This window comes from Entelurus aequoreus, linkage group LG02, assembly GCF_033978785.1.
Source record: "Entelurus aequoreus isolate RoL-2023_Sb linkage group LG02, RoL_Eaeq_v1.1, whole genome shotgun sequence".
Taxonomy (NCBI): domain Eukaryota; kingdom Metazoa; phylum Chordata; class Actinopteri; order Syngnathiformes; family Syngnathidae; genus Entelurus; species Entelurus aequoreus.
The window spans coordinates 74524155-74547814 of NC_084732.1; the positions used below are offsets into that span (position 1 = coordinate 74524155).

A 23660-nucleotide genomic window follows, 5' to 3' on the forward strand; every position below is an offset into this window, starting at 1 on the left:
GTCTATAACGACCCGATCCATCCACATCCAGAATTGTCTGTCGGTCGTATGTGATCACAGAGTGTTCACGCTTTGAGCCAGCCATGAAATTGACAGAAATGACGGGTGTTTTTTGCCAAATCGCTCTACACTCCCAAGAGCGTTAGCATAGCCGCTGCATTCCCATGCGCCGCCATCTTGCCAGTTTACTACATAGTTTAAATTATGTGCACATAATTAATAGTATCCCCAGCCACTGATTTGTGCAGTTTTGTTCCTCCAAGTCATTTCCTCTTGAGGAAGTTGAGAACAAGCGCGTTTCGAGCATTGTTTTCAAGTCCGATCACCACAATGATCCGTTTGATAGCCCTCCTTATCCTTTAACTACTATCTTGAAAAGAGCTTCTCTTATCTAATTACAACAGGCCCTTCATCCCCCTCCAGCTCCCCCTTTGTGATCACAGATAACCCGTCAGCTGGAACCTTCAGAACCAGGAAGCCTCTGTTGTTTGAACAAGCCAGGGGCTGACGTGAAGCTGCTGGCCAATTAGAGATAATACATCGGAAAGTGCAGGCGAGAGCTTCTTTCCATCAGCACCTGTAATTATACAGGGCAGGTGCCTGCAGCCAGCGCTCTCCCGCAGGAGAAACATAAGGTGCGGTGCAGCTGAGCAGAGACAAAGAGGCATGTTGGCGTCAACAAGTCAAAGCTCCATAGACATTTTTTGCAACAGTTATCTTGTAACATTTGTAGGTTTTTTTGCCCTTTCAGTACTCTTTAAAAATATGTCAACATACATAATTTTCTATTCTAAACCCTGGCCACTATTACGGTGTATTGTATGTTCAACTAATGTTCTATCTTCGCTCAATGTTGAAGTCAGTTCAATCGTCAACCTTTTCCAACCCTTCTTCAGGGGTGTCCAAAGTGCAACTGGAATTGTGTTGGCCCACAGCATGTTGCCAAAATAAAATTAAACCAAAAAAATCTGTTAAATTTACAAAACCCAAAACCAGTGAAGTTGGCACTGTAATTCGTAAATAAAAACAGAATACAATGATTTGCAAATCCTTTTCAACTTATATTCACTTGAATAGACTGCAAAGACAACAAATTTAATGTTCTGAGAAACTTTTTTTTTTTGTGGAAAATAATCATTAACTTAGAATTTAATGGCAGCAACACATTGCAAAAAAGTTGGCAAGGGGGCATTTTTACCACTGTGTTACATGGCCTTTCCTTTTAACAACACTCAGTAAACGTTTGGAAACTGAGGAGACCAATTTTTGAAGCTTTTCAGGTGGAATTCTTTCCCATTCTTGCTTGATGAACAGCTTAAGTTGTTCAACAGTCCGGGGTCTCCGTTGTGGTTATTTAGGCTTCATAATGCGCCACACATTTTCAATGGGAGACAGGTCTGGACTACAGGCAGGCCAGTCTAGTACCCACACTCTTTTACTATGAAGCCATGCTGTTGTAACACGTGGCATGGCATTTTCTTGCTGAAATAAGCAGGGGCGTCCATGATAACGTTGCTTGGATGGCAACATATGTTGCTCCAAAAGCTGTATGTACCTTTCAGCATTAATGGTGCCTTCACAGATGTGTAAGTTACCCATGCCATAGGCACTAATACACCCCCATACCATCACAGATGCTGGCTTTTGAACTTTGCGCCTATAACAATCCGGATGGTTATTTTTCTCTTTGGTCCGGAGGACCCGACGTCCACAGTTTCCAAAAACAATTTGAAATGTGGACTCGTCAGACCACAGAACACTTTTCCACTTTGCAGCAGTCCATCTTAGAAGAGCTCGGGCCCAGCGAAGCCGACAGCGTTTCTGGGTGTTGTTGATAAATGGCTTTGGCTTTGCATAGTAGAGTTTTAACTTGTACTTACAGATGTAAAGACAAACTGTAGTTACTGACACTGGTTTTCTGAAGTGTTCCTAAGCCCATGTGGAGATATTATTTACACACTGATGTCGCTTTTTGATGCAGTACAGCCTGAGGGATCGAAGGTCCGTAATATCATAGCTTACGTGCAGTGATTTCTCCAGATTCTCTGAACCTTTTGATGATGTTCCATAGATGGTGAAATCCCTAAATTCCTTGCAATACCTCGTTGAGAAATGTTGTTCCTAAACTGTTGGACAATTTGCTCACGCATTTGTTCACAAAGTGGTGACCCTCGCCCTATCCTTGTTTGTGAATGACTGAGCATTTCATGGAAGCTGCTTTTATACCCAATCATGGCACCCACCTGTTCCCAATTAGCCTGTTCACCTATGGGATGTTCCAAATAAGTGTTGTGATGAGCATTCCTCAACTTTCTCAGTCTTTTTTGCCACACGTGCCAGCTTTTTTTAAACATGTTGCAGGCATCAAATTCCAAATGAACTAATATTTGAAAAAATTAACAAAGTTTTTCAGTTCACACGTTAAGTATCTTGTCTTTGCAGTCTATTCAATGAAATATAAGTTGAAAAGGATTTGCAAATCATGGTATTTTGTTTTTATTTACGATTTACACAACGTGCCAACTTCACTGGTTTTGGGTTTTGAAAGAAAAAAGAACCTAAAGATGCAAGGTAATGAGAAACATTTGATTCTAATAACTAGGGGTGTCAAAAAAATAAATAGATTTTCGAATTAATCGCAATTCTTATTTGTAATGATTCTTAACCGATTTAAAAAAATTAAAATCGATTTTTAATTATTATTATTATTATTATTTTATTTTTAATTTTTAATTTTTTTCAATTTGTCCTGTCCTTACACTCCGGCAAATCATATTGTTGATGTAAATGCCCATATCTGCTGTACAGATTTACTTTTAAAAAGAGAAATGTTGGATACATCTCTTGTTATCTTATTTGTATTTCCATCCATCCATCCATCTTCTTCCGCTCTATTTGTATTTGACTTTATTAAATGTTTGGGTAGAATTTTATTAAACAAAACCAGTTTTATTTTAAGTAATTTAGATATTTATCAACGCTGATTGTCTATATTTATGGAGGAATGTAGTTAATTATATAAGTGGCACCCAATGTTATTAAAAAGTATAGAGTTTGAATTGAGAATCATTTTTAATCGTGAATCGAATCTCTTTCTGTGTCGTTCTGGCCATTTCTTAGGCCGAAATGGCTGTCAAAGTGTACCAACTTGTCGGAATACCTACTCAGACTTCTTCTGTCCAGGTGAGAGTCACAATTTATGATCGAGAATAAAGTTACAGGGAGCAGGGAAGCGAGGAAACAGCAGACCACTCGAACTAGTGAGCACGTCGCCGTTATAAATAGTTTGTCTGCGTTAGCGCTTATAATAACAACATCACTAATACTTGGTTAATATTCAAGTCACGAAATTAAATGGAGTATTGTTGGCGCTTTTTGAATAGTTATTTGTTGGATTTTATGGGCGTAATAGTGGAACTCCCATTGGCTCCACTCTAAGCGGACTTTTATTTACGTTTATTTAATATTTAGAATGCATTCGGGAAAAAAACATCCATCGTCATGTCTTTCATGAAATGATTGTGAACAATAGGCAAAATTCCCAAAAGTTCCCCTTTGAAGACATTTAAATCTTTGGAAAAATTGCGACAGGGGGTATAACAACATTATACCCGGTGTTGTTCTGCCGAATAGAGCCTTGCCATCCGACCTTACATCACCACCGTGTTTGTGTTAAAGACAGAGTCCACTTGTTTGCCCCCGTCCAACTTTTCGATGGGGACTCTGAAGCAGACAAAACGCAAACATGGGAAAGCGTAGATGACGGCGGCGCAGAGAGGAGGCCACTGTGCACTCAGCTGTGTGTTTGTGTGTTCAGGGCCAGGAGCATGACCGAGCAGCAGGAGCACGCTGAAGAAACAGGCCTGCTCTCCACACAGGACCTGGATTCCTCCAAGGACGAGGAGGCGCACGGCCACCTCAGGCAAGTACATTTCTCTCACGCCTTCACACACACTTGCTGTTTCATGTTTTCCCAAACGCACCATCTGTATCCTGCGTGTGCTTCTGGGTTACAGCTGCAGGCCATTTGTTGTCATAGCGCTTATTTTGTACTTTTCTCTCGTTCACCTCCAGTTCCTGTCAAACAATGGTCACATAATAAAACTCTGCATGGGCAGATTTACAAAAAGAAGTCAGAAACATGAGTGCCGGTACAAACTATAGCCACGGTAATAAAGATATAGTTACAAATAATAATTAACACAAGTAAGGACATGCTATCTTGGATCTCATTAACTCATGTACATAGTTGTATATACTGTAGGGTTGCCAAGTGCCTGAAAAATAAATAAGGTACACCATGCTGGCAGGGTCGGCCCACCTGTATGTCTTCACTGCAGCTGGCTTGGGGATTTTTTTGTGCCTATTTGACTCAAACCTGGGTTTAATTCAGGGGTCAGCAACCCGCGGCTCCCGAGCCCTAGCGGCTCCCTGGAGCATTTTTAAAAAAGGATAAAAAAATGGAAAAAGATGGGAGAAAAATATTTTTTTTGTTTTAGTATGTTTTTTGTTTTGAGAACCTTCCCAATTATTAGAAAGTCAACTATTTAATCTGTTTGTGTGTGTATGCTTTACTGATGAGAGTATTTGGTGAACATTTTTTTGTCCTACAAATTTTGGCGGTTTTTGAACTCACCATAGTGTGGACTGGGATGAGTTTTCCTTGCCCTTATGTGGGCTCTGTACCGCGGATGTCGTTGTGGCTTGTGCAGCCCTTTGAGACACTTGTGATTTAGGGCTATAATAAACATTGATTGATTGATTGATTGACTGTGACGTAACAGTTTGTTTACATGTGAAATCTTCCACTCCTTCTTTGTCTCATTTTGTCCACCAAACGTTTTATACTGTGTGTAAATGCACAAAGGTGAGCTTTGTTGATGGCATTGACTTGTTGGAGTGCTCATCAGGCATATTTGGTCAGTGCATGACTGCAAGTTAATCAATGCTAGCATGCTATTTAGGCTAGCTGTATGTACAGTACATATTGCATCATAATGCCTCATTTGTAGGTATATTTGAGCTCATTTAATATCCTTTACTTTTATCCTCTTTGTATATCATTTAGTTTTGCATGTCTCATGACATATTATCTGTATGTAATATTGGCTGCATTTCAGATAGTTGTTTGTGTGCCATGTTGTTCCAGACCACAGCAAACATTACCTAGCTTGCCAAAGATTGTAATAAATATATTAAAAGAAGACAGCCTGCCGTTTCCTTTAACTTGGACACACACATCTATTAACCTGACTCTCGCCAGATCCTTGTCGTTCGCTGAGCTCCACACAAGAATCTGGGAGTTCTCAATAGGAGATGTATTTCAGAAGGCGGGGCCTTGTAAAAAAAATAATTGTATGTGATTGGATAAACCACTTGTCCGTTATCTTGAATGACGTGCTACTTCAACCACTCACATCGAAATCGACCCGTGACGCTGATGAGAGCGGCGCTGGGAAATCCAAACCCGGTCGAAAGAAGAGCCAAAACATCCTTGCCACCAATAAATGCCTTCAAAACCGTTCTCTGTTCATCTTTTAAATAATTAATATTCGATCGATGTCGCAAAACAGTTGCAATAGCAGAATCAATGTCAGCACACGACTCCTCGCTGCGTGCCGCCATTGTTGTTCGAATCAAACAGTCCCTTCGGCACTACGTCACATCTACGAAATCCCGCCCGGCGATCCTGATTGGTTTATTAGGAGTTTGCAATGCCTTCGAGCCCAGATCCTTGTGTTGAGCTCAGCGAACTACAAGGATCTGGCGAGAGTCAGGTTACACATCTATACCTTTGGCCATTAAAAGCCAGTCATTTCCAGGAGTTATCTCACCTTCTGAATAGCCTCTATTTACTAATGGTCTCTAATGTTGTTAAAATGTGTAGATAAATATTACATTTCAACATTTCTGTCAATGAAGATTTGCTTCAGCCTGCGACACAGTCATTTTGATAGTAGGCTATTTGTTATGATCCGCTGCCCGGATCATAGTCTGTTTACGTTTTCGAGTCACTTGTGTTTTCAGCACCTTTTGAGTTTGTGTGTTTCAGTTGCCATGACAGCAGATTACACTCACCTGCCACTGGTTAGTGTTCGGGACGCTCACCTGTTGCCCGGGCACTAATCAGAGAGCTATTTAGTCTCCGCCCTGGCCTCACTCGGTCTGGCTTCCTAATTTGCGTTATGCAACAGTCAACGACAGTTTTGATTCCTGCTAGCTTCCACGCTAGGCTATTTTACTTGCTAGCTCCCACGCTAGCCCCTTTGGTTTTTGCCTTCCGTGCCTGATTTATTTCGAAAATAAATCATTTCCTACCTGCACACTGTGTCCGAAGTCCGTCTGCATCCTGGGAGAACGAACCCCGCATCATCATGCGACCCGGTCGTCACACTATTATAGCTAATATAGACACTTCCGTCATGTGTTGTCTTCATTATAACACTTACATGTACATATGGCTTTTAATTTTTTGCGGTTCCAGACAGATTACCGTATTTTTCGGAGTATAAGTCGCACCGGAGTATAAGTCGCACCTGCCGAAAATGCATAATAAAGAAGGAAAAAAACATATATAAGTCGCACTGGAGTATAAGTCGCATTTTTTGGGGAAATGTATTTGATAAAACCCAATACCAAGAATAGACATTTGAAAGGCAATTTAAAATAAATAAAGAATAGTGAACAACAGGCTGAATAAGTGTAAGTTATATGACGCATAAATAACCGACTGAGAACGTGCCTGGTATGTTAACGTAACATATTATGGTAAGAGTCATTCAAATAACTATAACATATAGAACATGCTATACGTTTACCAAACAATCTGTCACTCCTAATCGCTAAATCCGATGAAATCTTATACGTCTAGTCTCTTACATGAATGAGCTAAATAATATTATTTGATATTTTACGGTAATGTGTTAATAATTTCACACATAAGTCGCTCCTGAGTATAAGTCGCACCCCCGGCCAAACTTTGAAAAAAACTGCGACTAATAGTCCGAAAAATACGGTACTTTTTTGTATTTTTGGTCCAATATGGCTCTTTCAACGTTTTGGGTTGCCGACCCCTGGTTTAATTAGATGCATTTTTTGGAGTAATACAAATACATGAGAAACAAAATGCTCAGGCATTCATTTTTTGTACAAAAATAACAGAATCAAATAAATAACTGTCTTCGACTTTTTCCTAATAAGGGTCGCCACAGTCACCTGATGACTGAGCTTAATGTTTACACCGGGTTGTATGGTATACCAGTACTAATAAAGTACCACCGTACTAATGAATGAAAAACTGTACCATACTGCCTCTGAAAAATACCGGTACATTTCTGGACATTACGGCGTGCTATCGTCACGTCATGACATTGCTGGTAATACGAGAAGAGGCGCATGTTCGGCACACGCACGGAGTACTTACAAGCATAACAGTGTGGAGACATGAGAGGCAGAATGGACGCATGTTGGCTTAAAAACTAGCGATAGATGCGATGCCGTGAACACTGAAGCGCTGCTCTGCAAGAGATGCTTAGCTCTTGCTCTCGTTAGCCAGCAGCTTACATCCATTCGCAGTTGGTAGTGTTTTAGCTACTTCTAAATCACAAATTGCCGCCTCCATGGCGACAAATAAAGTACGTTTCTTACAAGTATCATCCCTGCAGGACGAGGAATAACTAAACATGCTTCACTACACACTGTAGGACAGGGGTCGGCAACCCACGGCTCCGGAGCCGCATGCAGCTCTTTGACCACCCTGATGCGGCTCATCTGCATACTTGCCGACCCTCCCGATTTTTCCGGGAGACTTCCGGATTCCAGTGCCTCTCCCGGGGAAAACATTCTTCGATTTCCACCCAGACAACGATATAGAGGGCGTGCCGTGATGGCACAGCATTTAACGCCCTCTACAACCTGTACAAACAGCGTGCCGGCCCAGTCACATGTTGTATGCGGCCTCTGCTTACACACGTACGTGACAGCAAGGCATACTTGGTCAACAGCCATACAGATCACACTGAGGGTGGCCGTATAAACAACTTTAACACTCTTACTAATATGCGCCACACTGTGAACCCACACCAAACAAGAATGACAAACACATTTCGGGAGAACATCCGCACCGTAACACAACATAAACACAACAGAACAAATACCCAGAATCCCATGCATCCCTAACTCTTCCGGGCTACTTTATACACCCCTGCTACCACCAAACCCCGCCCCCCCAACCCTGCCCCCCCCCACACATCAACCCCTCCCCCCTCCTCCTCCGTGCGTCGGTTGAGGTAGAAAATGGATGGATGGATTATTACATTTCTGAGTCTCTTTTGCAAGTATTATATAGTAGACTTTGCATGCAGTTGCAATTCCATGACAGTAGTGTATAGACAACGGTGTGTTGCCTCGCTAGGAAGTAGTCTTTGACATGAAGCTGAAAGTGTCAGTCAAGTCTTTTGTTGAGCCCTGAAAAGTGTTTATACTGTAAGGATTGTACTTAATACACATTAGCTGTTTTATAGTAACGTGCGTCTTAGTTGTAGTTTTCATTACCAAATTTGGAGGTGTTGAAATCGCTAGTTAAAATTGCTAATGCTACTCAGTAGCATGTCTATGGCGAAGCCAATGTAAATTAGCATCACGCTAGCGCTTTTTGGAATAGTGGAGCCTTACTTAACATTTGAGCATTTTCCAGCAGACATACTTGCTTTGTTGGTATTGGAAATTGCAAAATTACCTAGGAAGTCCGCTTTAAGTGCTGTTTGAGTAGTTGTTTTCATGCCAATGGTTTGAGTCGATTTGAGTCTGCAACCGGGTTCGATCCTGGGCTCGGGATCTTTCTGTGTGGAGGTTGCATGTTCTCCCTGTGACTGCGTGGGTTCCCTCCGAGTACTCCGGCTTCCTCCCTCCTCCAAAGACATGCACCTGGGGATAGGTTGATTGGCAACACTAAATGGTCCCAAGTGTGTGAATGTGAGTGTGAATGTTGTCTGTCTATCTGTGTTGGCCCTGTGATGAGGTGGTGACTTGTGCAGGGTGTACCCCGCCTTCCGCCCATGTGCAGCTGGGATCGGCTCCAGAACCCCCCGCGACCCCAAAAGGGACAAGCGGTAGAAAATGGATGGATGATAGACTGCAACCGGACATAGGGCAACAAAGATATCAAAACATGGCACCGACGGAATTTGGTCAAATTCGGTACCCATCCCTATTTCTGACACTACTGGCAGGGGATCGAACCCATGCCCTCTGCCACAAAAAACAGATCTTCCCAAAACCAAGGATTAAAAGAAGAGGTGGTGAATTCTGCTATTTCATTATCTCACCGGTGACAGAGCAGGATAGGGCTGTGAATAAATTTCCCATGAAATTGAACGCCCTGTCAGTCATTAATTCTATTGACATTTTACCAAATATTTTTCATTCTCATCGCAATACGGAGCAAAGTGCGTCCCTTTTAGACTCACTACCAGCTGGGATTGTGTTTTATCAAGAGACGGTTGGCAACACTTAGTCGTAGTTTACAAAACGTTTGCTCGGATTATGTAAATACAGTATACGATGCTTTGTCAGTAAAATGTTTTTGAATGCAAGCCGTAGTGTTTGTGTACGCAGACCGGGTGAGGTTGTGTGTGTTATATAAGAAGGATTGCTGGCAGGATCCGTGTAATCCTGCAGGATCTGCTCTGGGTTGAGCACTAAAGCATGTTGTGTGTGGGACTCAGCGAAAGGGGAAACCTGAACACTTTCTTGACCTGCTGCCAAACAAACACAACCTGCGTCTGTTTGTGCTTGAGGACCCAGATATTCCCAGAGTAAATATCCGCCTACCTAAGCAGCAGTAATGTGCACTGACCTTCACGCCAGGTGAGGCATTGATGCATTTGGAAGTTTTGGCGGGTTTTTATGTTAAATTCACAAGTTGACAATGACATTAAACAGTAATGTTTTTTTTTTTACAATACTTAGTCCTAGTTATTGACTTTTATAAATGTAAATTACCTTGTATTTGTTTCTGATCTGAGGTACATGAACCTATCCTTCTCCAGCAAAACTTGGGTCGTAAAAGTCTGGTCACCCTGTTTTGTCTGAAAGTCCTTTTTGGAGATTCATTCAAACATTTAGCAGAGCATAAAAAAATGTTCCTGCATCTGACTTGTTGCTAAATAAAAAAAAACAAATAATTAAAAAAAAAAACACTGGCTGCTTCTCTAAAAAGAGACAGTAGCAACCTGCACCTGCTAGCTCATGATGACTCTCATTGTGGTGAGTCAGAGTATTACAGCACCTCTCAGTTTTTCTATTTATAGTCGGATTAGCAAGAACATAATGATGTCACACTTGTAATAATTGCATTCGACAGGGCGTAAATTCTATAGTGTAGGAAGTAGTGTTGTCCTGATACCCAAATTTTGGTACCAGTACCGGTACCAAAATCATTTTGATACTTTTCGGTACTTTTTAAATAAAGGGCACCACAAAAAATTGCATTATTGGCTTCATTTTAACAAAAATGTTTACGGTACATTAAACATATGTTTATTATAGCAATTTAGTCCTTAAATAAAATAGTGAACATACAAAACAACTTGTCTTTTAGTAGTAAGTAAGCAAACAAAGGCTCCTAATTTGTCTGCTGACATATGCAGTAACAAATTGTGTCATTTATCATTCTATTATCTTGTTAAAATTATTAAGGACAAGTGGTAGAAAATGAATTATGAATCTACTTGTTCGTTTACTGTTAATATCTGCTTACTTTCTCTCTTAACATGTTCTGTCTATACTTTTGTTAAAATGTAATAATCACTTATTCTTCTGTTTTTTGGATACTTTACATTAGTTTTGGATGATACCACAAATTTAGGTATCAATCCGAGACCAAGTAGTTACAGGATCATACATTGGTCATATTCAAAGTCCTCATGTGTCCAGGGACATATTTCCTGAGTTTATAAACCTGATAGGAATCTAAAAAAAAACAAAAGAAACAAAACATATAGACGTAATCATAGTAGCATTGACTAGATATGTGCCTGTACTTGATATCAATACAGTGGATGTCAGGTGTAGATCCACTAATGCCGTTTGTTTACATTTTGATGCCGGTGAGCTACGGTGTGTAGTGAAGTATGTTTAGCTATTCCTCGTCCTGCAGGGATGATACTTATAAGAAACGTACTTTATTTGTCGCCATGGAGGCGAGGATTAGTGATTTAGAAGTAGCTAAAACACTGCCGACGGCGGATGGACGTTAGTCGCTAGCTAGCTAGCCATGTCTTAAAGCACCTAGGGGCGGTATAGCTCGGTTGGTAGAGTGGCCGTGCCAGCAACTTGAGGGTTGCAGGTTCGATCCCCGCTTCCGCCATCCTAGTCACTGCTGTTGTGTCCTTGGGCAAGACACTTTACCCACCTGCTCCCAGTGCCACCCACACTGGTTTAAATGGAACTTAGATATTGGGTTTCACTATGTAAAGCGCTTTGAGTCACTAGAGAAAAAGCGCTATATAAATATAATTCACTTCACTTCACTTCAGTTCACCTCTTCCTGAGGGCGTTTCAGTGTTTTAACTTCACCTTTATCAATATTGTTTAAGCCAAAATGCGTCCGTTCTCCCTTTTCTGTCTACACACTGTGTCTGCTTGTATGTACTCCGTGATTGTGCGCTGCCGAACATGCTCCTAAAACCAGCAATGACACAACGTGACGACGACGAGGGCGCAGGGAGGTGCGGGACCGGTACTTTTCAGAGGCTGTATCGTACCGAATATGATTCATTAGTATCGCGGTACTATACTATTACCGGTATACCGTACAACCCTAGGAGGAAGTCATGGTGAAAACATTTTTTTCTGCACAATATTGGTTCATTCACATAGTTGATGGTTGTAGAATTGCACAATGCACAGTTCCATTGGACTCGGTTTGCTTGTGTTTGTCACTGGCTGAGGGCTCAGTCATATATCTTTTTAAAAGGGGAATTTTAATTTCCATGTGTGAATGTTGTCTGTCTATCTGTGTTGGCCCTGCGATGAGGTGACGACTTGTCCAGGGTGTACCCCGCCTTCCGCCTGAATGCAGCTGGGATAGGCTTCAGCCACCTCGTAACCCGGAAAGGGACAACCGGTAGCAAATGGATAGATGGATGAGAAAATATTCCATTGTTTTATTTTCAAAAACATTTTTTTCTTTCTGGGGACCACCTCAAGGAGCCCTAAGACCTTACTGTTTGATTTGTACGCTCATGTTACTTCTCAACTAAATTAGGTTGATGCTTATCGAGCTGTTTGTTCTCTTAGAATATAAAACTGAATTGTTAAGCCTAATCAAAAATGGAATCAGAATCGTAAATATTTTATCAATTTCCATCCATTTTAGCAGCAGCAAACTAGGTATTGATTAGGAAATTACCACATTTATTGATTTTTACTTAAAGGAGCCCTATTATGCAAAACCTTTTCTTGGGATCTACATAAGTCCACAAAATGTGAAATCAAACCGTGGAGGCATTGCAGAGATATTTATAAAACAATCTTGCCTTCCTTCATACTTCCTCCCAACAAGGTGTTTGGAATTTAGCACAGGTTCAACGTTTTTGCCATTGGTAACATCAGCGGATGATCCTTTGAGCGAGTCCAACATTGTGGTCCGACGCTGTAGTCCGTAAGGCTCCTTAATTTCCTCTATCGTCTTGTTGTGGGGCAGACTGGCTCATATATGCACATGCATCCCCCACTGTTGCCATTTCTAATACAAAGTAGCATATGGAAGACCTAAAAACTCCAACAAAAATGTATTTCATGTATTTGTTTTATTTTTATTTTTAATTACGACAAGTAAGGACGTAACAAATGGTCGTAATGATAACCGCAGCAAAACACCTGACAGTTAAAATAACCGTTTTAAATTAAAACTATTGAAAAAACGTGATTAATAACTGCACTTTGATAAACTCACAGACTGACTGGCGCCGGCTTGCTAGTTTAAAGGCCTACTGAAATGAATTTTTTTTATTTAAACGGGAATAGCAGATCCATTCTATGTGTCATACTTGATCATTTCGCGATATTGCCATATTTTTGCTGAAAGGATTTAGTAGAGAAAATCGACGATAAAGTTTGCAACTTTTGCTCGCTGATAAAAAAAGCCTTGCCTGTACCGGAAGTAGCGTGACGTCACAGGAGCTAGTTATCCTCACAATTCCCCATTGTTTACAATGGAGCGAGAGATTCGGAGCGACAAAGCGACGATTACCCCATTAATTTGAGCGAGGATGAAAGATTCGTAGATGAGGAACGTTACAGTGAAGGACTTGAGAGGCAGTGATGGACGTATCTTTTTTCGCTCTGACCGTAACTTAGGTACAAGCTGGCTCATTGGATTCCACACTCTCTCCTTTTTCTATTGTGGATCACGGATTTGTATTTTAAACCACCTCGGATACTATATCCTCTTAAAAATGAGAGTCGAGCACGCGAAATGGACATTTAAAGTGACTTTTATCTCCACGACAATACATCGGTGACACACTTAGCTACTGAGCTAACGTGATAGCATCGTTCTCAAATGAAGATAGAAACAAAAGAAATAAACCCCTGACTGGAAGGATAGACAGAAGATCAACAATACTATTAAACCATGTACATGTAACTACACGGTTAAAAATACTCAGCCTGGTAAGGCTTAACAATGCTGTTGCTAACGACGCTAAGGCTAATTTAGCAACTTAGCAACCGGACCTCACAGAACTATGATAAAAACATTAGCGCTCCACCTACGCCAGCCAGCCCTCATCTGCTCATCAACAGCCGTGCTCACCTGCATTCCAGCGATCGACGGCGCGACGAAGGACTTCATCCGTGGGTTTGGCGGCAAGCATCGGCTAGGCGTAGTAAGTAGTCCTTGTTGTGTTGCTGTAAGTATTGTACTTAGCCGCTAATACACCGATCGATCCCACCTACAACGTTCTTCTTTGCAGCCTCCATTGTTCATTAAACAAATTGCAAAAGATTCACCAACACAGATGTCCAGAATACTGTGGAATTTTGTCGAAGAAAACAAGAGGTTTTTATATCGGGTCAGATGGGGTACAACCACTTCATATCCAAAGGAGTTTTTCAACCGGAAGTGTGGCGGGAATTTTAAAATTGCACTTTATAAGTTAACCCGGCCGTATTGGCATGTGTTTCAATGTTAAGATTTCATCATTGATATATAAACTATCAGACTACGTGGTCGGTAGTAGTGGGTTTCAGTAGGCCTTTAAATTCTAACATGAAACAGTGTTTCCCATAAACTGCCAAGATACCTGTGGCGGTGGGGGCGTGGCTATGGGCGTGGTCACCATGGCATCATCGAGTAATTTGCATAATTTACTACAATTTACTAAAAAGGCTCAAAAAAATTTATACTTACTAATTAATAATAACAGTTTTGTTTTAAACGTCCATCCATCCATCCATTTTACAATATAAATACAACACTTTATGTACATATTTATATACAGATTTGAACAATAAGTTATTCACTGAAATATATTTATTAATTGTGGTTCTTACAAAAAATATATCTTATAAAATATACAAGCTAAAATGTCTCTTAAAGCTCTGCCCCTTTAATTAGTGCATACTAAATAATTTAACTTTAGCCTACTACTACAGCCATATTATTTACCAGCAACATAAAGTGAAACAGAGGCAGAGGTGTCCTGCCACAGTCAGTAACAAATAAACAGAAAACAGTAGTGGTCAAATACAAATAAGGCAACAAGAGAAGTACACTTCTCTTTTGTAAAGTAAATCTGAACAGCTGATATGGGCATCTACATCAACTATATGATTTGTCTGAGAAGCTGGACAGGACACAAAAAAAAATACATATATATATTTCTTTTTATTTTTTTATTTGTGGCAGACCTAATTCTTTCGTGGCGGGCCGCCACAAATAAATGAATGTGTGGGAAACACTGTGAAAACAAGAGACATTAACGTATTTCCCAATTAAGAAACAACACGCCCCAGTCTAAACCTTTAAAACACATTGCTGTCTGAGCAACTAAGCTATTCAATTGTGCACATTGAACCTACAAGCTGTGCTCTCTTAGAACAGGGTGATAGTTCTATACTCAGAAGACACGACAGAGGTGTTTTTACGGTGCGTTTAAGGACCGCTCAACAGAGTAAAACGTCTGCCAAAATAATAGTAATAATAGTAGATTGTGTTTCGCATTTTTCAAAGTAAATCTTAAAAGGCTCCTGTCAGGGACTCGCATGGCTACGATAGTTGTGACCCCAAGATACAGGTGACGCGCAGGTAAGAGTCTTTTCATTCTTACAAAGAGGTGCAGCAGGGGAGTGCACTAAAGCATAAACAGTCTGCAAGCAACACAGCCAGTGTGTGACATTGAACACAATACAGCAATCCTCCAGCCTTGACGAAAGGGCGAGGCAGGCATTTATAACACTGATTGGAAATGAAAACCAGGTGCGCTCAAACCAATCAGGGAACAGGTGAGGGAAAGAGCGCTCAGGGAGACAAACAGGATATGGAACCAAAATAAGAGCACTGACCAGGAACAAATGCAGAAAATAAGGACAATTAACAAGACGTGACGTGACAGATGGTCACAGTGCTACAGTGCAAACCAATGTTATAACCATAACATCTTAGTCATTAAAACAGATAAAATACTAAGACTAAAACACTATTGGTGAAGCATAAGAAACACAAAACATGCAAAATAGTGGCTTTTCTAACAGTGTGTCTATTCCATCCATCCATTTTCTACCGCTTGTCCCTTGGTGAAAAGATTTCGGTGTGTGTATCAGTACATTTTGAGCACATTCAACAATACTGCAATAATAATATTAACCGTGTTAATTTTGGTCACAATAAACATGATAGGATTGTTTTATTTTGTTACATCCCCTAATCCAGGGGTCAGCAACCCAAAATGTTGAAAGAGCCATATTGGACCAAAATACCCCCCAAAAAATCTGTTTGGAGCCGCAAAAAATTAAAAGCCTTATATAAGTGTTATAATGAAGGCTACACATGATGTAAGTGTCTTTATTAGCTATATTAGCCTACTATCAAAAGCTGACGCAAATCTTCGTTGACAGAAATGTTATATTTAAATTTTTATTCTATACATTTTTGCAACATTGGAAATCATTAGTAAAATGGATGCTTCTCACAGGATGAGATAACTTCTGGAAATTACTAGGTCAGAATGGCCAAAGGTATAGATGTGTGTGTCCAAGTTTAAGGAAAACGGCAGGCTGTCTTCTTCTAATGGATTTATTACAATCTTTGCAAGCTGGGTAATGTTTGCTGTGGTCTGGAACAACATGGCACACAAACAACTATGAAAAATGCAGCCAATATTACATACAGATAATGTGTCATGAGACATGCAAATATAAATGAAATACACAGAGGACATAAGTAAAGGAAATTAAATAAGCTCAAATATACCTACAAACAAGGCATAATGATGCAATATGTACTGTACATACAGCTAGCCTAAATAGCAGGTTAGCATCGATTAGCTTGCAGTCATGGATTGACCAAATATGCCTGATAAGCACTCCAGCAAATCAATAAAATCAACAAAGCTCACTTTTGTGCGTTCACGCACAACATAAAACGTTTGGACAAAGAAGGAGTGGCATAAAACACGTCTTTCTGTGGCAGCATCGGAGAAAGTTGTACATGTAAACAAGCTATGATGAGTTCAAGGATCGCTGAATTTAGTAGGACAAAACGGTGCTTGCCAAATACTCTCATCAGTGAAGCATGTATAACATTAACAGTGGGGTTTCTAACAATTAGGAAGGTTTGTGTCATGTTTGTTCTCCTACAGAAACCATAATATATTTTTTTCTTCATCTTTTTCCATTTTCATCCATCTCTGAAAGAGGTCTAGAGCTCTAGAGCCGCAGGTTGCTGACCCCCGCCCTAATGCCAAGTGAAGCGCTATCTACAATTTACTGAGTATCTATTCCATCAAATTGGAATGGGTTAGAATTAGATGACTATTTATGCTTACATGTACAGCAACAATCTTATCAGTCACATTAGATTGGTAGAATAAACTGTATTTATTTAAATGTATTGCTCCCTTTAATTTCTGCAAAGTGTGAGTCTTCTCCACTTCTCTCCGTGCTAATTTCAACTCCTTCACTTATTTTGATAGACTGAGTGGGAGTCCACAGCTACACCTGCCACCAGTGGGAAGTGTTCTCTTTCTAATTTAGGATTCAATTTAGGAGCCTTAGAGTTTGGTAATTAGGTTGAGTATTGAGCCGCACAGCCTGAGGCACTGAGTGTGTGCATGACAGCGCTTTGATGCTTTCAAGGGTGCACGCCGCTTGGTTTGGTTTGAAACATTCTGTGGCAGATGTTCTTGTCATCTCCGTGCACTCCCATGCTGCACGCTGCAAAAAATTCTATAGCTTTCACATCAGCTAATTGATTTACGGCATATTCAACAACGTCTTTGTGACATGGGGGCCGCATTGGGCTGAAATAATTTGGCTGGGGTCCAAACACTTCTACATGTTATATTATTATGACATATATGTAATTGATATAGTAGATGTATAAGTAATATAATTGGATATTAAGAGTATGTCAAAGTTTGACTCCTACCTTGTTTACTTCCATGACGACCTTCTTAAAGTTTTGCAATCAATCAGAAATATTAAGCAGCTAAGATGTGCCAAACATGGATACGTGTGGAGAGAGTGTTCTGACAATTTTCCCATCATGCACTGGAATGGATTTAAATGGGTGTAATTTTGACATTTTTTATGGTGTTAGCTATTTCTCTTTGTTTTTAATGTCTATTTTCTATTCTCTGCTGGATTTACTCTGTATTTTATGCTGCAGCTGTCACATATACTGTAATATTGTCGTCATGTGCGTACATGGTAATTGCTATATTTCGTATATATGATATAGACATAATATAATATATCAGTATATATAATATACTGTACATATATTATGTAAATATTACGTATATATGTTATATTTTATATCGCTATATTTAGTCTATTTATACCTGCATTGTCCTACTTTCCGTCATTGTAACTGAGCTACTGTGTGGAACAATTTCCCGTGTGGATCATTAAAGTTTGTCTAAGTCTAAGTGTTTCGACGTTTTTCATAATAACCGTAATGTTCAGTGAGCGAGTTGTGTTATGTGTGACTGTGTGTGTTAGACTTTGTGTTAGTTGCATTTTTATTTTTTTTGCACCATGACTAGGGAAGGTTGTTTGGATTGTGTCATATAAATAGATGCTGTATTGTCAGATTCAAGTACTTTTGAGGGTCATTGATCTGTTTTACTCACATCGTCCACAACATGGCACTTAACACTGTATATAAGTAATATACTGTAATTGGATATCAAGAGTATGTGAAAGTTTGACTCCTACCTTGTTTACTTCCATGACGGCCTTCTCAAAATGTTATAATCAATGAGAAATATCAAGCAGCTAAAATATGCCAAACATGGATACGTGTGGAGAGAGTGTTTAGATATTTTTCCCATCATGCACTGGAATGGATGTAATTTTGGGTGTAATTTTGACATATGTTATGGTGTTTCAACGTTTGTTATAATAACCATAATGTTCAGTGAACAAGTTTTTGCACCATGACTAGGGAAGGTTGTTTGGATGGTATCATATAATTTAGATTTAAGTAATTTTGAGGGTCATTGATCTGATTTACTCACATTGTCCACAAGATTGCAGCAAATACTGTATATAAGTTATATAATTGGATATTAAGAGTTTCGTGTGGAGAGAGTGTTTTGACAGTTTTCCCATCATGCACTCAAATGGATTTAAATGGGTGTAATTCTGAAATGTTTTATGGTGTTTTGACGTTTTTCAAAATAACCATAATGTTCAGTGAGCAAGTTGTGTTATGTGTGACTATGTGTGTTAAACTTTGTCCATGACTAGGAAAGGTTGTTTGGATTGTCCCATATAAATAAATGATGTGCTATCAGATTCAAGTATTTTTGAGGGTCATTGATCTGATTTACTCACATTGTCCACAAGATGGCAGCAAAATATGTAGCATTTAAAACTGCCTGCGATGCTTTGGTGAACTCATAATGTCTCACGGGCCGTAGTTTGGACACCCCTGGTCTAGCCCATTAAGTCCGGAATAAAGGACATCTTCAACATCTTAAATCTGGTCAAAATGCAGGTCCCTTCAGAGTAGTGCAGTTGTTGTTTTGCACCAGCAGTATTGATTAAGACCATGTTCAAGAGCGAAACAGATGGAAGGTGAGAGCGGCGAGCCGCACGGTCGGTTCCCACAGTGCCGCCTGTGTTTTTAATAATCACTCGCTCTTCCCCACCTTGGAGTGCACAGCTACTGTGGAGACTATTTATAGGCAGCAGCAGGAGGAGGCAACTAGAGCAGCGTGCATGCGTACTTTGGTCACAACATGAAAACGTGATTATGCAGGCGAGGGTGCAGGGTGACGAGTTACTAGACAAGAATAAACCACAAGACGTAAGTAATTGTTAGTGCGGTTTCACAGAGCGCTCTGGACCAAATTATTACCTCCACCGAGTGCCATTGTGCAAGGTATGAGGTTGTGTTTTAATTGATTGGTCAGTGGCTGAGCATGATGACAACTATACGTAACTTACACAGAACTCTCTAGAAAGGAAGTCAGGGAGCCAAAGAAGAGCCAATTGGTGATGTGACGTATGCGAACAAATCTATCCTTTTGAACGTCTCTTTCGAGTGAACGATGAGAAACAATTTGCAGTTGTGAGTTTGTTTATTTATGCACATGTAGATGCAGCGTTACCCGATGAGTCATAGTCAAAAGAAACGAAACAAAAGAATAGTGAACAACAGGCTGAATAAGTGTACGTTATATGATGCATAAATAACCAACTGAGAATGTGCCTGGTATGTTAACGTAACATATTATGGTAAGAGGGCGGTATAGTTCGGTTGATAGAGTGGCCGTGCCAGCAACTTGAGGGTTGCAGGTTCGATCCCCGCTTCCGCCATCCTAGTCACTGCCGTTGTGTCCTTGGGCAAGACACTTTACCCACCTGCTCCCAATGCCACCCACACTGGTTTAAATGTAACTTAGATATTGGGTTTCACTATGTAAAGCGCTTTGAGTCACTAGAGAAAAAGCGCTATATAAATATAATTCACTTCTCTTCACTTCACAAGAGTCATTCAAATAACTATAACATATAGAACATGCTATACGTTTACCAAACAATCTGTCACTCCTAATCGCTAAATCCGATGAAATCTTATACGTCTAGTCTCTTATGTGAATGAGCTAAATAATATTATTTGGTATTTTACGGTAATGTGTTAATAATTTCACACATAAGTCGCTCCTGAGTATAAGTCGCACCCCCGGCTAAACTATGAAAAAAACTGCGATTTATAGTCCGAAAAATACGGTATTCTGAAGCAGTAGAAGCGTACACACAGTATGTAGGATAGTACAATGTTGTATTTTTATTATTATTTCCTACTAGGGTTGTACGGTATACCGGTATTAGTATAGTACCGCGATAATAATGAATCATATTCGGTACTATACCGCCTCTGAAAAGGTCCGCCAAAATGGCGGCACACATAAGCGATACGTGTGCCTGGTCAATAAATGACGCCAGCAAGTACCCGTAAGCAAGCAACACCAAAACTTTGATGTTTCATTGAGAATATAGGACACTACACACGGCGCTCAAAAATCTGTCAAAATGTTTTATTACGACTTTGGTAAGCTACAAAGCTGCACATATATCCCGGAAATAGAATATATGTTGTCTCGATCGTGCTTCTCTATATACACTCGAAAATATGGTACAAAATATAGTTGTGTGCTGCATTTTCCACAAAATAGCAAAAGACTACAGCTTAGAGCACACAGATGTGCGGTAAATGAGTGTCTCCATGGTGACAGCTGGTAGTAAATAGGGCGGTCTCCAACACATATATACATATTTTTTTCTTTGTTGTTGTTTTATCTCGTTCTTGTCCCCAATATTTCCGCTTCTGTCTTTTTTTTTTCCCTTCTTCTTTCCTGCTCCAGTCCGCTAAATATATACAAACATTTGTTAAAGTCAAATACAAATAAGGCAACACGAGAAGTATCCCACATTTCTCTTTTTTAAAGTATATCTGTATATATACATATATATATATATATATATATATATATATATATATATATATATATATATATATATATATATATATATATATATATATATATATATATATATATATATATATGTATGTATGTATGTATGTATGTATGTATGTATGTATATATATATATATATATATATATATATATATATATATATATATATATATGTATATATGTAAAAAAAAATTAATAAACCTTTATTTATAAACTGCAACATGTACAAACAGCTGAGAAACAATAATCAAAATAAGTATGGTGCCAGTATGCTGTTTTTTTCTCTCCAATAAAATACTGGAAAGGATAGAAATGTAGTTTGACTCTTTTATCCGATTATTAATCAATTAATCGACAAAATAATCGACAGATTAATCGACTATCAAATTAATCGTTAGTTGAAGCCCTAATATATATACATATAATGTGTGTGTGTGTGTCTATATATTTTTTTTCAAATAATTTTTTTTTCTTCTTTGTTTTAACTCGGGATGTGTCGTGGATGCTGGCGGGCCGTAAGCTGGCCCACGGGGCGTAGTTTAGGAACGCCTATGCCAGGGGTCGGCAACCCAAAATGTTGAAAGAGCCATATTCGACCAAAAATTCAAAAACAAATCTGTCTGGAGCCGCAAAAAATTAAAAGCCATATTACATACAGATAGTGTGTCATGAGATATAAATTGAATTAAGAGGACTTAAAGGAAACTAAATGAGCTCAAATATACCTACAAATGAGGCCTAATGATGCAATATGTACATATAGCTAGCCTAAATAGCATGTTAGCATCGATTAGCTTGCAGTGACCAAATATGTCTGATTAGCACTCCACACATTAAGTCAATAACATCAACAAAACTCACCTTGGTGCATTCATGCACAACCTTAAAAGTTTGGCGGACAAAATGAGACAGAAAAAGAAGTGGCATAAAACACGTCCTAGAAAGTCGGAGAAAGTTATGTAAACAAACTGCGGTGAGTTCAAGGACCGCCAAAATTAGTAGGACAAAACGGCGCTCGCCAAATATTAGAATCAGTGAAGCATGTTTAATATAAACAGTGTGCTTTATAACAATTAGGGAGGTTTGTGTCATGTTTGTCCTCCTACAGAAACCATACTAAAACAAAAAATATATTTTTTTCCCCTCATCTTTTTCCATTTTTGAAAAAGCTCCAGAGAGCCACTAGGGCGGCGCTAAAGAGCCGCATGCGGCTCTAGAGCCGCGGGTTGCCGACCCCTGGCCTATGCAATGGTACATCCCAATGAAAAAAAACCTGCTTGCAACATGCATTCGCTGACGCACCATCACAAACCTGATGCCTCCCAGAGCGCACCCACATACTGTATATCCCAGAAATAGAATATATGTTGGCTCGATCGTGCTTCCCTATATAAACTCGAAAAGATGGTACAAAATATAGTTGTGTGCAGCATTTTCCACAACATAGCAAAAGGCTACAGCTTGGAGCACACAGATGTGCGGTAAATGAGTGTCTCCATGGTGACAGCTGGTAGTAAATAGGGCGGTCTGCAACACTTTTGTTATCAATTGCAAACATAGTCTTGGTCGATCCCACTAATAGTACACAGTTTTATACTTTTCACACGCTATTTCGCACTTGTTATTTGAGATCTTCACAGGGGGGGGTGATGTCCAGCTGGCAGTGCTGTCACAGCTGTACTGTCATGTTTTAAACAGCTGCCTGGTCATCATGGTGCTCTTTGACACTTTAGTCTCAGACACTTCATCATCCCTTAAAGGAAGTGACTCAAGGAGGGCTCCATTACCGGCTTATTTTTAAACACTTCCTATATCCTCCTGAGAGACAGTTTATTTGAGCAAACATGTAGGAAGAGATACATCATCAGACCTAAAGCCGAAAAATATTTTCTTGTACCTTTTAACTTCCAAACAATAAACTGGGGAAAGCTGGCTTTCTTATGGATATTATTTTGCACCTGCACTGACATATTCTCCACTCTGACCTAGCAATAGAACAGAGGGGAACTCACCAAAAAACTGTGGCTCGGGGTCAGGGGTCGCACTCATCTTTTTTACCCGTGGGAGAGAAGGTGACGGACAGGCAGGGCTGAACTTCAAGGCACTGTCGTGAATACAAAAAGGGGCACGGTTCAAGGAGAATACTAATGTGCTGTTGTGGTATCATGCTGAATCATCAAACAGCCTCGCAGGGACAAAGCTTATAGGGGGATTTGTGTTTGCTCTATAGCACCATTTTGTATTTTTTGACTGCATTTCACCTGGCCAGTATGTCCTATAGGAGGGATTGAACTTTTCAGTAATTACAAAACCCAAAACCAGTGAAGTTGGCACGTTGTGTAAATAGTAAATAAAAACAGAATACAATGATTTGCAAATCCTTTTCAACCTATATTCAATTGAATAGACTGCAAATACAAGATGCTTAACGTTCGAAATGGAAAA

The 23660-nt window shown here is 39.7% G+C and overlaps 1 protein-coding gene and 1 long non-coding RNA gene across 4 annotated transcripts in view; one reads left to right on the forward strand and one right to left on the reverse strand.

Annotated features, from left to right (window-relative positions):
• Positions 1 to 23660, forward strand: part of gramd2aa (GRAM domain containing 2Aa) — an 84102-nt gene that overhangs the window by 23637 nt on the left and 36805 nt on the right. For all 3 annotated transcript variants that reach the window (XM_062032247.1, XM_062032263.1, XM_062032255.1), the window contains exon 2: positions 3818 to 3922. In XM_062032247.1, coding sequence (XP_061888231.1) covers positions 3818 to 3922 — 105 coding nt within the window. The remainder of the gene's footprint in view (positions 1 to 3817; positions 3923 to 23660) is intronic.
• LOC133639160 (uncharacterized) overlaps positions 3557 to 23660 on the reverse strand; it is a 60966-nt gene continuing 40862 nt past the window's right edge. The window contains exons 4-5 of the long non-coding RNA XR_009823748.1: positions 23228 to 23319; positions 3557 to 4077 (exon numbers count right to left, since the gene is read on the reverse strand). This is a non-coding gene — a long non-coding RNA (uncharacterized LOC133639160). The remainder of the gene's footprint in view (positions 4078 to 23227; positions 23320 to 23660) is intronic.